The sequence below is a fragment of the Plectropomus leopardus genome, chromosome 24 (assembly GCF_008729295.1).
Source record: "Plectropomus leopardus isolate mb chromosome 24, YSFRI_Pleo_2.0, whole genome shotgun sequence".
Classification (NCBI taxonomy): domain Eukaryota; kingdom Metazoa; phylum Chordata; class Actinopteri; order Perciformes; family Serranidae; genus Plectropomus; species Plectropomus leopardus.
The window spans coordinates 13,550,283-13,564,562 of record NC_056486.1 but is presented as its reverse complement, the minus strand read 5'-3'; the positions used below and the strand labels follow the sequence as shown (position 1 = coordinate 13,564,562).

At 41.5% G+C, this 14,280-nt stretch overlaps 1 protein-coding gene across 1 annotated transcript; it reads left to right on the top strand.

Annotated features, from left to right (window-relative positions):
- The first annotated feature begins 218 nt into the window (after positions 1-218).
- Positions 219-12,348, top strand: stk24b (serine/threonine kinase 24b (STE20 homolog, yeast)). Its single transcript, XM_042513003.1, has 12 exons — positions 219-384; positions 744-988; positions 4,578-4,808; positions 5,179-5,235; positions 6,016-6,124; positions 6,419-6,576; positions 8,202-8,387; positions 8,477-8,625; positions 8,909-9,032; positions 9,216-9,284; positions 9,989-10,125; positions 10,219-12,348. The coding sequence occupies exons 2-12, from the start codon at positions 947-949 to the stop codon at positions 10,253-10,255; spliced, it is 1,299 nt and encodes a 432-aa protein (XP_042368937.1). The 5' UTR covers positions 219-384; positions 744-946; the 3' UTR covers positions 10,256-12,348.
- Positions 12,349-14,280: the final 1,932 nt, after the last annotated feature.

Below are 14,280 nucleotides of genomic sequence, written 5' to 3'. Positions count from 1 at the left end.
TATTTATAGCTCTGGGGAGGGTAAAAATAAATAAATAAATAATAAAAAAAAAAAAAACAAAAAAAAGAGGCAGTCACACCCCAGCCACCCCCTCCATTGATAAATAGAGAACAGTCCCTACTGTACATCCACCTAGCATCAGTACCTGAGAGAGCAGTCAGGATGTTGTTGTTGATCCGGATCCGGATCCGCCCAGCCAGGCGTCACAGCACCGACAAGATGGCCGAGAGTACGGGACGAAAGTGAGGGAGGAAACAAAAACACTGGCGAGCTATCCTTGCTGCAAAAGCTAGACCCGTAGAGCTGCTGAGGACAAGTTCATGCAAAGATCGAAAGCTGGGCGATCGGTGGATTCAAGACTCCGTGCTGTGGGTGACATCTGCGGTATGCAGACCGATCGTGCTCCGAGCCAGCTCGCTGACACAACGTTTGTCAGGTTGTCTGCGTTGGCCAGCTAGCTAGCGAGCTAACCATGTTAGCTAGCTGACAACACCGTTTGCGAGAGAATACGCTTTGAGAAAGTGACAGCGGGGTCATTTTGAAATAAATAGTTGTTGCTACTTCTTCGGTTACCATTTGTCCCCGCAGCGTTACTTCCCCGAGTGGGAAATCGGATTTAACGCGTTAGTTAGCCAACTGGTTAGCAAAGTAACATTGCGGATTTCTTGCTTGCAGAGTTAGCATTAGCAGACGGCTGTTAGCTTGCTCAGCTGTTTTGGTGACTTGGGGTTGTTCCGACACAGGAAAGCTGCACAAGCGTGTTTGCGAGGACGTTTTGTCACTACAAAAAAGTACCTGAGACGGTTCACAGAAGGCCCGTGTCACCCGGAGTCCTGGAGGATTGCTAACATTAGCGCTACCAGAGCCGGGACTGTAAACAGGAGTGAAGCCGAGGAGAGCTCAGCCCTGCGGTGTTGGACGAGGCGCAAATCCAGGCAGCATCACCATGGCCCACTCTCCCGTTCAGGGTAACCTGCCGGGGATGCAGGTAAGACCGAGGTCTTTGGCATCTGTCCCGCAATAAGTAGTCCAGTGCCAGGACAAAATGTACACCGTGTGACTCCCTGCTGTGGGTTTGTGCAGCGCGCACATATGCAACACTGTGGGCATCTCAAGCACACCTTGTTAAACACCACTCTCTCCAAGCTGGCTGTCAGAAATACTGTAAACTTCATAACGCAGATGAGAGAGGGAAGTTATGCGCACATTACGTAGATGCAAGGCTGTCAAAAATAACGTACACGAAGAAAAAAGTAACGCCTGCATATGTACTCCCAAGTTTCACGAAGATCCTACTTGGATCTTGGTTAAGTCAAAATGTTTGAAAAGATGAAACCACACCTATATTTACACATAAGGTGTGGTTAACAATCAGAATAAAAATGAATTATTCAAAATATGACCTTTTTTCCTTCATTGGATTTTTTTTTTGTTCTTTTTATGTATTGGAGATTGCTTCTGTTGTACCCTGATCATAATTTAGTATCATTTTCAACACAGGTGATGCAGACTGATGATGAATTTTAATATTAAGTATTTTGATAGAAAGATGGATTTTTAGGGTTGTTTTGGGGGGTTTTCCCAATATAAAACAACTGATTTGGCTGATATGTTCACTTCTTTCCCAAATTAATTTTAGTAAACATAAAGTTTCTTCTGTCGTGTAGTCACCATCATATTATGCACACTCTTAAAATGATGGCTCACCAGCAGATGTAGACATAAAATACAATGCTTTTAAAATACAACTTTATTGGCAAAATAAGAAAAAATACTTACAACTTGTGGCTGATTATTGTACATGTGCAATTTGTCAAAATAAATAAATGAAATATCAGTTTATGATTTCGGCAGAAATCAGCATGACCGTCAATTCTGATATTTCACAACCAATATTGGCCGATACCGATAATGTACTAATATTATCATTTGTCCCTATGAATTTTGATTAAAAAAAGAATCTTGATATAATGTTTTCATCAATTGACATATGTTCACATATATTCACATTTTGGCCTAAACATCTCTGTTTTTCTTTCTCTGTGTACTGTCTCTATGCATTTCCTATTTAATTTATTAAATAGTTGATGAGTGTTGAGAGGTTCAGATGTTTACCATACCTGCCACCGAGGAGCTCATCAACATATTGTTGAGCATAACGTGTAAATATAGGGTGTGGTGTCATCTTTTCAAACATTTGGACCTGACGAAGATCTAAGCAGGATTGAAGTGTTGCCTTTATTAAACTGTGTGTGGCGTGGAGTTAAGTGTGCAGGCGTTTCCTTTTTACATAAAATCATAATGCACCCAATTGTTGTTAATTCATGCTACAAAGGGCAGAATGAATTTGGAGGAAATGCACTTCAGGCCTGTAATTAATGTCAAAATTGATTAAAAATTGCAACCGAATGCCACATCTTTGCAACAAAATAATTGGAAACAAACCTCCAATATTTCATCCGTGACTTGAAAGCAATATAGCTCCCTAGGTCCCCTATACAAAGAAACTATTATGCACACATGAGCCTTGTTCTTGCCTTTGCTGCTATCTTTAGGATTTTGCCTGTAGGGGATAATTGTGTTGGGTAGATAACTAGAGGAGATAACTGTTCCTAATGTAAACTGCCTCATGCACCAGTTTATATTCCCTGTGCAGGCTTGTTAGCACATTTCTCTGCTTTGGAGGTGGATTCATGCAGACTCAGAGGCTGAGGGGAGGATGCATCAGAGGGAACTTCTGGGATTTTGGCACCTATAAAAGCCTCTGCTCAATTAAAACAGAATAGCTCATGCTAAGTTGTAAAGAAGTTTTTGCTGCCAGTCTGGTGAATATTGTTCTGGCCACAATTATTCATACATTCAACTGCAGGACGCAGAGGCACAAAGTTTTTCATTTGAATTCTAAATTCAAATGAAATTCTTGAATTTCAAATGATTCTAAATAAATAAAAAATATTTATTTAGATATCAATAAATAAATAATGATTTAAACAAGTCTAAGTGTAAGATGTAAATCTGGCTGGGAAAGTCAGTGCGTTCAATTTCATTTAAAGCTCTAATTGCAGTTTAACCCTTTTGTTCCGAACAGAGCGTGATTGTTTTATTAAAATATGACTCATCAATTATTGCTTCTGTGCCACACTTTGCATTACATTGTTTAGTCTCTTTTGTGTCTCCTCTATGACATTAGGATCCCTTCTTGTGTGAGGCAGCTGTTTAATTTTTATCCGTCTCAAAACAGGCACATTGACCCTTTTTCTGCCCAAAAGAGGTCATAAAAGGAAGTTGTTTTTGTCAGCGCCGGCTCTTGTGTTTCCCACATTGCAGCCTCTGGAGAGTTAAGTCATTTTAGTTCACTTCCTGCGGCGTTCAAGTCGTTTTTTTTCTTGAGTCAACACTCGCAGACACATGCTGCAGTGTGCTACCCCAGAAAAGTTGGAAATGTTGGTTTGTCATTGGTTCGCTGAACACATGCTCAGCCTTTTCCCTGATTAATAAACACTTCAGAGGTCCACCTAAGGTTTTTTTTTTGTCTGACTACTTATTCACAGTCTGACATCATGCAGCAGTGCTTAATTTGTCTCTCCTGTGGCCTCTAAATAAGTTCTCATTATGTCTCAGAGTGCACAGTCATTTGGCTGTCAACATAATATCATCTTAGAGATTTTTCATAATTGCATCTTCACACAATTCAGCTCATTTACAACTACAGCACCTGATCTGTCCGAAACTCAATCGTGCTAAATTAAACTGTGTGAGATTATGCATCCGTGCTGGCATCACCAATTCAGATTTCATTTAATGCATACTCATATCAAACTCATATATCTATCTTAAACTCTAATTAAGTGTATTAAGCCACTCAAGGTCAGGGGTGCACTGTCAGAAGAGGCAAACCAGGCTAATGTTTGGCACCTCCGCAAAAAAAAAAAAAAAAATTGGGAAATATTAGCACATTTTACATTTACAACAACAAAGCCCCGATAAAGACACTGTGCAGTGAACTGCTGCCACCCTCCCAAAACCCCCTATGTGGGGCCCCGTCTACTGTAACTACTATGTTACGGTCAGATACCATTATTTATTTCCTTCATTTATCTGCTTTTATTTTTGTAAATGAACTAACTTTGGCCTCTGGACTTTTGGCCAGACAAACAAATCACTTTAAAACATGTGATATACTGACATTTTATAGACTAAACAGATAAAACGAGAAAGCACTTGGCAGACAGTAAACCCCCAAATGGCAGCGTGGCATAAAAAGGACTAAAATGTTATTTTAGAAGTATTATGTGTTACTTAAATTCTTTTTAACCTGCCTGTTATCCAACTGTTACACTCTTTCCCTTTCACTCTCCTGTGTCTCTCTCTGTGTACACAAACACAAGGTGTTGCAATGAGTGAATTAATGTATCCTGTAAGAATGGCACCCTGCTGGTGTTTCCTATTTACTCCCCAACATTCAGTTCTTTTCAAACATTCCTTTTTCTTTCTTTTTCTTTTGTTTTTACTTCTTTTTTTTGAAAATCCGCCTTCCCTTTCCTCCCTTGCTTTGTTCCCCCTCCCGTCACTGCCAGAATGCCAAAGCTGACCCGGAGGAGCTGTTCACAAAACTGGAGCGCATTGGCAAGGGTTCGTTTGGAGAGGTGTTCAAAGGCATCGACAATCGCACCCAGAAAGTGGTGGCCATCAAGATCATCGACCTGGAGGAAGCGGAGGACGAGATCGAGGACATTCAGCAGGAGATCACAGTCCTGAGCCAGTGCGATAGCCCCTTTGTCACCAAGTACTATGGCTCGTACCTGAAGGTGATGCATGTTACACACATGGTGTCACACAGCGAGGTTATCAGCAATATAATGTACATTAAGAGTTTCTTTTTCATCTCTTCTCCAAGTGAGCAAATAACATAAAAGGATTTCTCTTCCTCTACCCACTCCCCCCCCAATAATCCTAAATTAAAAACAGATTAGCCTCAGACGGCTTCAGACACCCACCGAGCCGTTATTAGTGTCATCATGACTTGTTTAGAAACGCACCTGGCTCTTGACACCTCGTAATAAGTCCAGCAACCATCTTCATAAACCAGCTGTGAATACGTCTCCACAAACGCACCGCAGCGCTTAATGCTCGTCACCGGCAGCTCACTCTCCCCTCTTTCTGTCTCCACTGTTCCAGGACACAAAGTTATGGATCATCATGGAGTATTTAGGCGGAGGCTCAGCGTTAGATTTGGTAAGTGATTACTGCTTTGTGCTTTTGTCGCACTGAGGTGTGCGACTGCCGGAGATGCACACCGAGAACCCCAGTCATGAGTCATAAAACACGGAAAACTATTAGCATTTCAGCCCCTCCGATTTCCCCGTCTCAAAGTCATTGGGTTTTTTTAGCGTGTTTTTGGTTAACGAATTCCCCACTGTTAATAATTATTGGTATTATTATTGATATCATTATTCAAATCAGAACACAACAGTGGCGTGGAAACTGGACTAAAAGTAGCTGCTATCATTTTTTTTTAAGAGAAGATAATCAAATTAAATTATATAAAAATTAATTAGAAGTTTTTTGATATTTATTGTTGGGTAAATTATTTTTTGTATTAATTGAGTAATAAAAAAATCAGAGTTGGTAGCAGGGTTTTGTACCTGGAAGTTATTGCAAGCAAACAGTAATTTGGTGCACAGACAGACAGATGGGAAGAGGACAGGAAATAGAGAAGAAGAATAGAAGGAGAGAGGAAGTAAGAAAGAAGAAGCATGCCACAGAGCAATAAGATATTTCAGGCTTTGATACACAGACAGTACTTGTTGATTTGGCTCTTTTTGGGATTACAGACATATTCTTTAGTGTAATATAGGTCAACTGCTCCTTTTAATGTAAATCAAAGGTGTGTGTTTGGCTTTAGATGACTTACTCAGTGCTCTTGCTCCACTGTCAGCCCTGTAGAGTGAATAATCGTCCCCCCTGAGGCTCAGCTGACGCCCACAGCTCATGGTCTTTGTTTTTCTTTTAAAGATGGAGCCTGGAGCTCTGGATGAGACCCAGATCGCCACCATCCTGAGAGAGATCCTCAAGGGCCTGGAGTATCTGCACTCTGAGAAGAAGATCCACAGGGATATCAAAGGTAAACAGATTGTGCTGCTATTAGAGGACACAGGTTTCATCTGGCTACGTGGCACACAAATATCACGTACCACGTTAATGGTATTGACGTCCACTTATGGTTTCATTCATTATATAGTTTGTATTTCATCAGGGGAATAGAGATGATGAAGCTCTGCAGCAGTTTGCTAAAAGGCTTCTGACAGTTGTTCCCTCTTAAGTAAATAAATTGGTGATGCAGATTAATGGCGTCGCCAGACGTGTGTTTCTCTGAGCCGCATCACTTCAAACTCGCCGTCTGTGCTCCTCTCCCCAGCTGCCAACGTGCTTCTGTCCGAGCAGGGAGAGGTGAAGCTGGCGGATTTCGGTGTGGCGGGACAGCTCACGGACACTCAGATCAAACGCAACACCTTTGTTGGCACGCCCTTCTGGATGGCCCCTGAGGTCATCAAACAGTCGGCCTATGACTCCAAGGTGAGGTTGAGGACAATGAGTCCAATTTACACTCTGTATCATTCACACTTTCTCTGCTATATTGATTTTTACTCCTCCACAAACACCACTGACAACTAAATAATTACTAACCACATCCTGCTGAAGATGTGAAATAGTGATGCTGTTTATGGTGTAACGCAAAAGTACACTTAAAAACAGGTCATTCATGTGGACAGTTAGGATAGATTATGATGACCCCAGTGTACTCGGCTACAAAACATTACTAATTTGAAAGCTGAGCAGCAAGGGAGATCAGGGGGACAATCGCACTCGGGCACAGTACTAATCAATCGCACCTAATACAAAGAAATGCTCTGAGAGCTTGTTTACTCTTGGTATTAACTTGCCCAATGCATCATGTGATCTGATCACTCAGACCACATTCAGAGACGGTCTGGGCTGCATATCGCTCGTCTTTCAGCAGTGTGCACACTAATATGTCCTGACCCACATTAAAGGACCACCTACTCAGATGAGGTCATGGCTTATCAACTCCCCGCTGGGAGACACAGCGCAACGAGAGCTGTTAAATGTGCATATAACACGACAAACCTCCTGCTGGTTAAAAACAACAATGCAGTAGGGATGGGTACCAAAATCCAGCATTAAAAGAGCATTGGGGCTGAATTATTAAAAAAGAGTATTGATTAGCTTAACAGTTCTGCTATTGGTATTCGAGAAAGTAAGAACAAATATTTTGTGTTTATTTAGGTGACATAAACTGACATAAACAACTCCATTTCTAATTTGCAATAGAGCACCACATGCATTTATGATGCGCTTTCAGCTTCAATCAGGAGGAGAGCTCTATGTGTCAGAGCCTGCAGAGGTGGGGCGGAGTCAGATCTACCACTCTGTCTCTCTCTCTCTCTCTCTCTCTCTCTCTCTCACACACACACACACACACACACACACACACACACACAGGAGGCCTGCTCTCAGGTATACATTATACTTCTCTGTGATTTGACACAGACACTACTCATTGCCACAATTGCATCCACACAACACTAACAATCTTTCAAAACACAGAGGGAAAGTGCATCACATACAGGCGGAGAAAAACAGCGTTTTTGACCACCTAGCTCGTTGTTCAACCCTATAGTCTATAAGAGCAATTTCTTCTAAACAATGCTGTTGCCAAATATTATTTATATACTGTGTTTATATAGAAAATAAAGCAACGTTAATTCTGTTCTTAATTTTTTCCCTTAAAATCCCCCAAAAGAGTAAATAAAAGTACAGTTAGAGTACTGGGTCAATAAGCAGTATTAGAAAGAGTAGAAGTACCGTTAAAATCGCAATGATACCCATCCCTTTTTTTAGATGCAGTCTTTCCTTGCAGCCTGTGACTGACTTTTAGTGCTGCTTTCCTACATTTACTGAGATATTTTGAGCACAGTTTTGGCTGCTGTACCCCCCTCTGGTGAAAGTTCAACAATTTCCACAGAGGTTGTGCCGAGAACACTAGGATTAAAAGGCAATATAGAGCGTATAATGACAGGATAAAAAGTGAAAAAACAAGTGGAACAGGAGTGATTGTTGGTTAGCTGTTTATATATTACGTATACAAAGTTACCAGCTTGTCTCCCTGTGTACTCCAGGCTGATATCTGGTCTCTGGGAATCACAGCCATCGAGCTGGCGAAAGGTGAGCCGCCCCACTCGGAGCTCCACCCCATGAAGGTTTTATTCCTCATCCCAAAGAACAACCCGCCCACACTGGAGGGCAACTACAGCAAACCGCTCAAGGAGTTTGTCGAGGCCTGCCTCAACAAAGAGCCCAGTTTTGTGAGTTGATTTGTGAAGATTTCATTTTTTTTGTGTGCACAGATGATGTTTCCCCTGACCACATCATATGCTCATCTGTTCATTTCCAGAGGCCGACTGCCAAAGAGCTGCTGAAGCATAAGCTGATTGTTCGCCATGCGAAAAAGACCTCCTACTTGACTGAGCTGGTGGACAAGTACAAGAGGTGGAAGGCAGAGCAGTCCAGAACCACAGAGTCCAGTTCAGATGAGTCTGACTCGTAAGTTTGACGCTGTCCTCCATATTGCACGTTTGCTTTTTTTTTCTGTACAAATACAGCTCGTCTTTATTTCATGTTTTTGTTTTTACTGCCCGCGTTTTGCTCCAATTCAAAAACATGCTTTAGTCAATTTGACCAAAACACTTTGTGCTGCAGGGGAGAAACATCCTCTGTGCTGCTCTCCTCCCACATTTGTTATGATGGGCTTTAAGCATTTAACGCGCATGACTTCATCACCCGTCCTAACAAGTGTTCAAAGCCGCTTTACTATCTGTCCAATCAGAGAGCAGGATGGCCAGGCGTCGGGCGGGAACGACTTTGGCAGTGATGACTGGATCTTCACCATCCGAGAAAAGGACCCCAAGAAGCTGCAGAACGGGGAGGGACAGTCGGGGGCAACAGATCAGGTGAGACTGTCATACCACTGTGACAGATTGCAGATAATGTGCGTTATTTCATAAGAACTAACCCACGCCGAGACGGTGTGAAGTTATTTCGGGATGATTGAAAATAATTCCCCCTCAAGGTGAAGCTGCACCACTTTTATTTCCCTCCACTCCCCGTTCTCACGTGTCTCTCTCTTTCCACAGACAAAAGACATTCCAAAGAGGCCTTATTCACAGAGCCTGGCCACTGTCATCTCTCCTGCATTAGCTGAGGTAAGTATGACCAACACACTGCCTGACCACTGAATAGTCTTATTTACACTCGAGACAATGGATAGGAAAATAAAGAGTCTTATCATGGGTGAAAAAGACACGACAAGTTGCATTGAAATGTATTCTGTGTGATCAGATAGTGTGTGACCACATGAAAGTGCAGGTGAAATGCTTCCAAAATAATGAGGACAAATTAGCCGAAGGGCCAAGGGAGGGAGGAATGCATTGCGACCACGCTGAAGACAACGATTTCTCCAAAAATAGCTACACACACTCCCAAACAGAATGACATCATCGCCACCATGCCATTTACGAAGCTACGGTGAAGCAGAGCGTGAAGAACGGCTACAACCGGTCCTGGCTTCCTCACACATGAAACTGGCACACAGAAAAGCCAAGAACAACAAACTGTGCAAACAAGAATGTCATCAGGATCCAATCTGGATATGAGATGCATTTAAATGCAAAGTGTAAAGAGGGTCATAGTGAATGCTGGGTAACAGAAACATGCGCTAACCACAGAAAAAATGCAAAACTTCTTAATCACTGGCAAATTTTATATCAAAAGATATCCCATTTCAAATGGTTGAAAAAAACTGTCTTTTTAGGATTGAACTTAAAACAAATTCTGCTCTGGGTTCCAGCTCTCATCATATCGTACTCAAACCAAATCTCTGCCTCCTCACTTTTCTCCTCCCTCCCAGCTGAAGGCGAGACAGGAGCAGGTGAATGGGAACCCCATGGTCCTGGATGAGCTGAGGGAGGCCATCCTGTTGGCTGAGGAGGCCTACCCCGGCATCGCCGACTCCCTGGTGGCTCACATGGTCCACAGGCTCCAGAGGTAACATCTGACTCTGAATCCTCATCATGTCATCCAGATATTTTATGCAGTAGATGACGATAATCATCCATCCTGTTTTGATTCTTTTTGCAGTTTCTCCACAAGCAGGATGTCCTCCTCCTCCCCTTAGTATCTGGCTCTCTGCCCCAGCCCTGCTCTCCCAGGCCCCCACCCCCCCAACACCACAGCCAAGTCAGAGGGTTAAAAGTCAGGGGTCAAGTCATTCAATACCAGCTGACCACGTTTGACCTCCCGTGTGGGGGGGGCTAACCTAGCCTGTAAAAATTACTGAACTCCAAAGCGGAGGATAACAGAGAAACTCTGTAGAGCTCCTTTTAGCCACTTACGAGAGGAGGAGCACGGGAGGCAGCAGAGCCCGTGGAATCGGCTGCGATGGGACTCAAAGTCAGAGCAACCCCACCAGTAAAACAGCCACGTCGGACTCTGGGCTCTGTCTACGCCACACTTCTCACGCCTCACACCACAGAGTCTCTACAAGGAATTTGCTCGACGAGGAGCCGAAAGCCTCCCCCCACCCCCCAAAATCCAAGACTTCAATCCCCCTCTTTAATGCAGGCGTCATATCCCCAGAACCTCTGAAAAGCATGCTTGATGAACCTGCAGGGATATTAGTGTGCAAGCTGCGTGTGTGCGTGCTTTAATGCACAACTTGTGTGTGGGCACCTGCGAGCGCGTTTGTGTGTGTGTGTGTGCACGTGTGCTCTCGCGTATGTAAGACTCCCTGTTAAGGCAAATTGCAGCATTCTTAATGAAACCTCAGGTAAAGTGCTTTAAGTGGACTTTGTCCTCCGAGGCAGTGGGAAGAGGAGGAGGAGGAGGAGGAGGAAGAGGGAGGGGTGGGTGCGTCGCCATGCTGTACATGATTACAAGTTGTCATTGCGGGAAATGAATCACTGTGTACAAAATGGTCATGCGCATTTTGTAGATATTGATAATGTTAAAAAGTAGATATTTAAAGATTTCAAAAGTTACTCCAACAGAAAGAACAGAAAATGCCTTGCCTTTTTGAGATACACACGTCTGCGTTCCGGCATTTCATCCGAGATTTCGTTTCTTTTACTCGTGGGTGAGTGAAATTCAGTTCAGTATTCATCGGTGTTTTCCTTTCTTTGTGACTGAGCTCCAATCTTCCATTTCAATCACCTGCTGAATCACCGGACTAACTATGATACTAAGCTTTTTTTTTTTCGTTTAGAGGCACGAGCTTCTCCTTTGTTTTTGTAGTCGGGGGGGGGGAAGCTGCTGCCTGTACTTATGTTTAGACAATTTAAGTCAGTTTTGAAATTGTTTAGGAAAAGAATGGAGGTAGATCAGTGTCGGCTCTGAAGTAACAGTATTGAGTGCAGCTGAGGACTATTACGAGGGGGAACCACTATGGGCGGTTCAATGCTGATATCATGTTAAGTATTATTTCTCCTTGGCTAATTTATCCGTACTGGAGGCGAGGAATAACTGGCAACGACCACCGTAGGCAATCCCATCATGACACGTGCTCATAGCCAAACTAATCCGCAGAATAGGACGAGCCAAGCCGCAGACATCAACGCCATCCTTATTCCCCCGCTCCAGACATTTCTGTTCTCACTTCCACACCACGCTAGAAGTGCCATGTCCTCTTTTATGCTCTCACCAGATGTTTGTAGTATGATTTGCACCTTTTTTTTTTCTTTTTTTTTTGTAATTTTCAGATCAGTTTTTTGCACTTTGAAAGTGTGTCGAGTATTTAAAAAAAACCTGTAAGAGGAAGAGAAAAAAAAACAACAATGAAAAAAGTCGCTAATAGCCATGTTTTACTATATATGTTTACTTAAGAGTTCCAGAATTTACTACTGTGCTAATGCAGCAATAATGTTGAGGAGTTGCATCAAGACGCACTTGTCAACACAGGGATTGAATGAAATAAAGAAATATCTGATATTTTTATAACGGCAAAGAGTTAAGTATGGAAATATGGAATGCTTTATGGATACGGGCACCTGCCTCCGGCAAAAAAAAAAAAAAAATATCTATACCTTACAGAAAAACATATGCTACGGAAATAACTACAAAATGTGTACATTTGGTCTCCTTTATCATAGCTGACAGTTTATAGTACTGTATATAATCTTTGCTTGTGTCATTTGAGAATTCCCGAGTTAAATGTAAGCTCCTTGTAAGCTTTCAAAGTGACATGAGAAATAAAGATCTAATGCTAACTGAGCACTTTGTTGCACAAGTCTTATTTTCTGGAAACATTTAAGAACGGCCAAAGAAGACAAGCACAGTGTCAGACAAAACGGGTCAGACAAAAAAATGCAGCCTGCAGGGTTCATGGACAAAATTTCATCACTTTTCCAGGACTTTTTAAGAACCCATAATATATATATTTTCTTGTCCCACTTGCACGGCATTTTTCAAACATATCAGACTTAACGTCTGATCAGACATAATTTCAGCGAGCACAGAGCGCAGGGAGGAAATACAAAACATCAGACAGACGCACATGAGAGCTACATTGCAAAGACAGCTATAGAAAATAAATTTGGCATTAAGTTATATTACAGGATTGTGCTCTGAAGATTACTGCAACAATTTCATTAAAAATTTTAGCCCTATGAAACCTGAATCCATGTGGATTTTCTTGTGCTGCGTTCAGGTGCCTTTCACAAGTATTTAGAGCAAATTAATTTGATATCTTTTGATAAAAATGGAAAAAAGGGCAATGAACAAGTTGGCAAGAAGTGTCAGACAAACTGCACAAAAATAAGATTTAGAAACTTAATGTTGAGAACTATATTTGGATAAGTTTAAAATTATCTTTGAGAATTATTATTTTTAAGCACTCTTTTTCAGGTCATTTCCTTGTGTTTTTTTCTTTCCTTTTTTTTCCAGACATATTTTTATTAACACAATACCAAGCAATAATACTGTAAACAAACAGAATACAAATTACTAGCAACTAAACCCACTGAGAATAAAACATGCTTGCTTTCTTGCTGGAATAAGCAGCGTCATCCCTAAAGACGTGGTCTGGATGGCAGCATGTTGCCCTAATTCTGCCTAAATCTTTCAGCAATCATGGTGCCTTCACAGATGTGCAAGTTAGCCATGCCATGGCGCTAACACACCACAATACCATCAGAGACGACGGCTTTCAATGCTAGAAACATTTAAGATGTTCCTTTTCTTCTTTCACCACATACATGATTTCCAAAAATAATTTTAAATGTCCAAAATTCAGCAGTGGCTCATTGGCCATATTACTTTTAGAGTTAAGGCACTCAAATTCTGGCAATATGTCAATGACTGACCTGTTTACTCCTGAACTGCAGCTGTGGATGGATTGCTGAATCTGGCACACGAGTCCAGGGTCCCAAAGTGTGAGGGGGCCTCCCTCGCCTTCACCTGCAAAATGTTACACAAATTAACACATACCAACTAGTAGACTGAAAATGGCCACAGAAGGCACAAAAAGAGATACAAAACTGCAAAAAGATATCAATTAAAAAGGTAAAACAGCCAGAGGGCAACAAAACATGACCACACCAAAAATAACCACAAAGAGACACCAAACCCCCAAAAGAAGCATATTGACTACACACACATGCAAAACATAAAAAAACAGATTAAACAGCTATTAAGTCTGTGTGACGTGCACACCACACTGTGAACTCTGTTACAAGTAAAAGTCCTGCATTTAAAATGCTACTTAAGTAAAAGCAATTAAGTATAATGAGGAAAAAGTATCTAATGCAGAGAAATAAAAATGTTTTTTAATTAGAAAACAACACCCCCAAAATCTCAAAATGATAAAAAGAAAAAGTCCCCCCAACATTAAAAAAGCACAACCTCAGAAACAACTCAAAACTTTTACAAAAAACACACAAAAACACTTATTGCAATTATTTGAGGAAAAAAAAGTACCCCCAAAACTCAAAAAAAAATTTTTTTTTAAATATTTAAAAAATGAAAAAAAAAACAAAAGAAAAAACAAAACACACAATAGAAAATAACACCCCCAAGACCCCCAAATTATTGGAAAAAATAGAAAATGACTTCAATGTTTATTAAAATAATTTTCTATTATAATAAGCTAATCAATTAATCAACCACTCATTTCAGCTGTACTTGTATAAACTGTTTGGTCATTTAATT

Coding starts and splice junctions, on each gene's coding strand:
- stk24b (XM_042513003.1), top strand. CDS start 947: ATGGCCCACTCTCCCGTTCAGGGTAACCTGCCGGGGATGCAG. Junction 4,809..5,178: donor ACTATGGCTCGTACCTGAAG/GTGATGCATGTT, acceptor CCACTGTTCCAG/GACACAAAGTTATGGATCAT. Junction 5,236..6,015: donor GAGGCTCAGCGTTAGATTTG/GTAAGTGATTAC, acceptor TTTCTTTTAAAG/ATGGAGCCTGGAGCTCTGGA.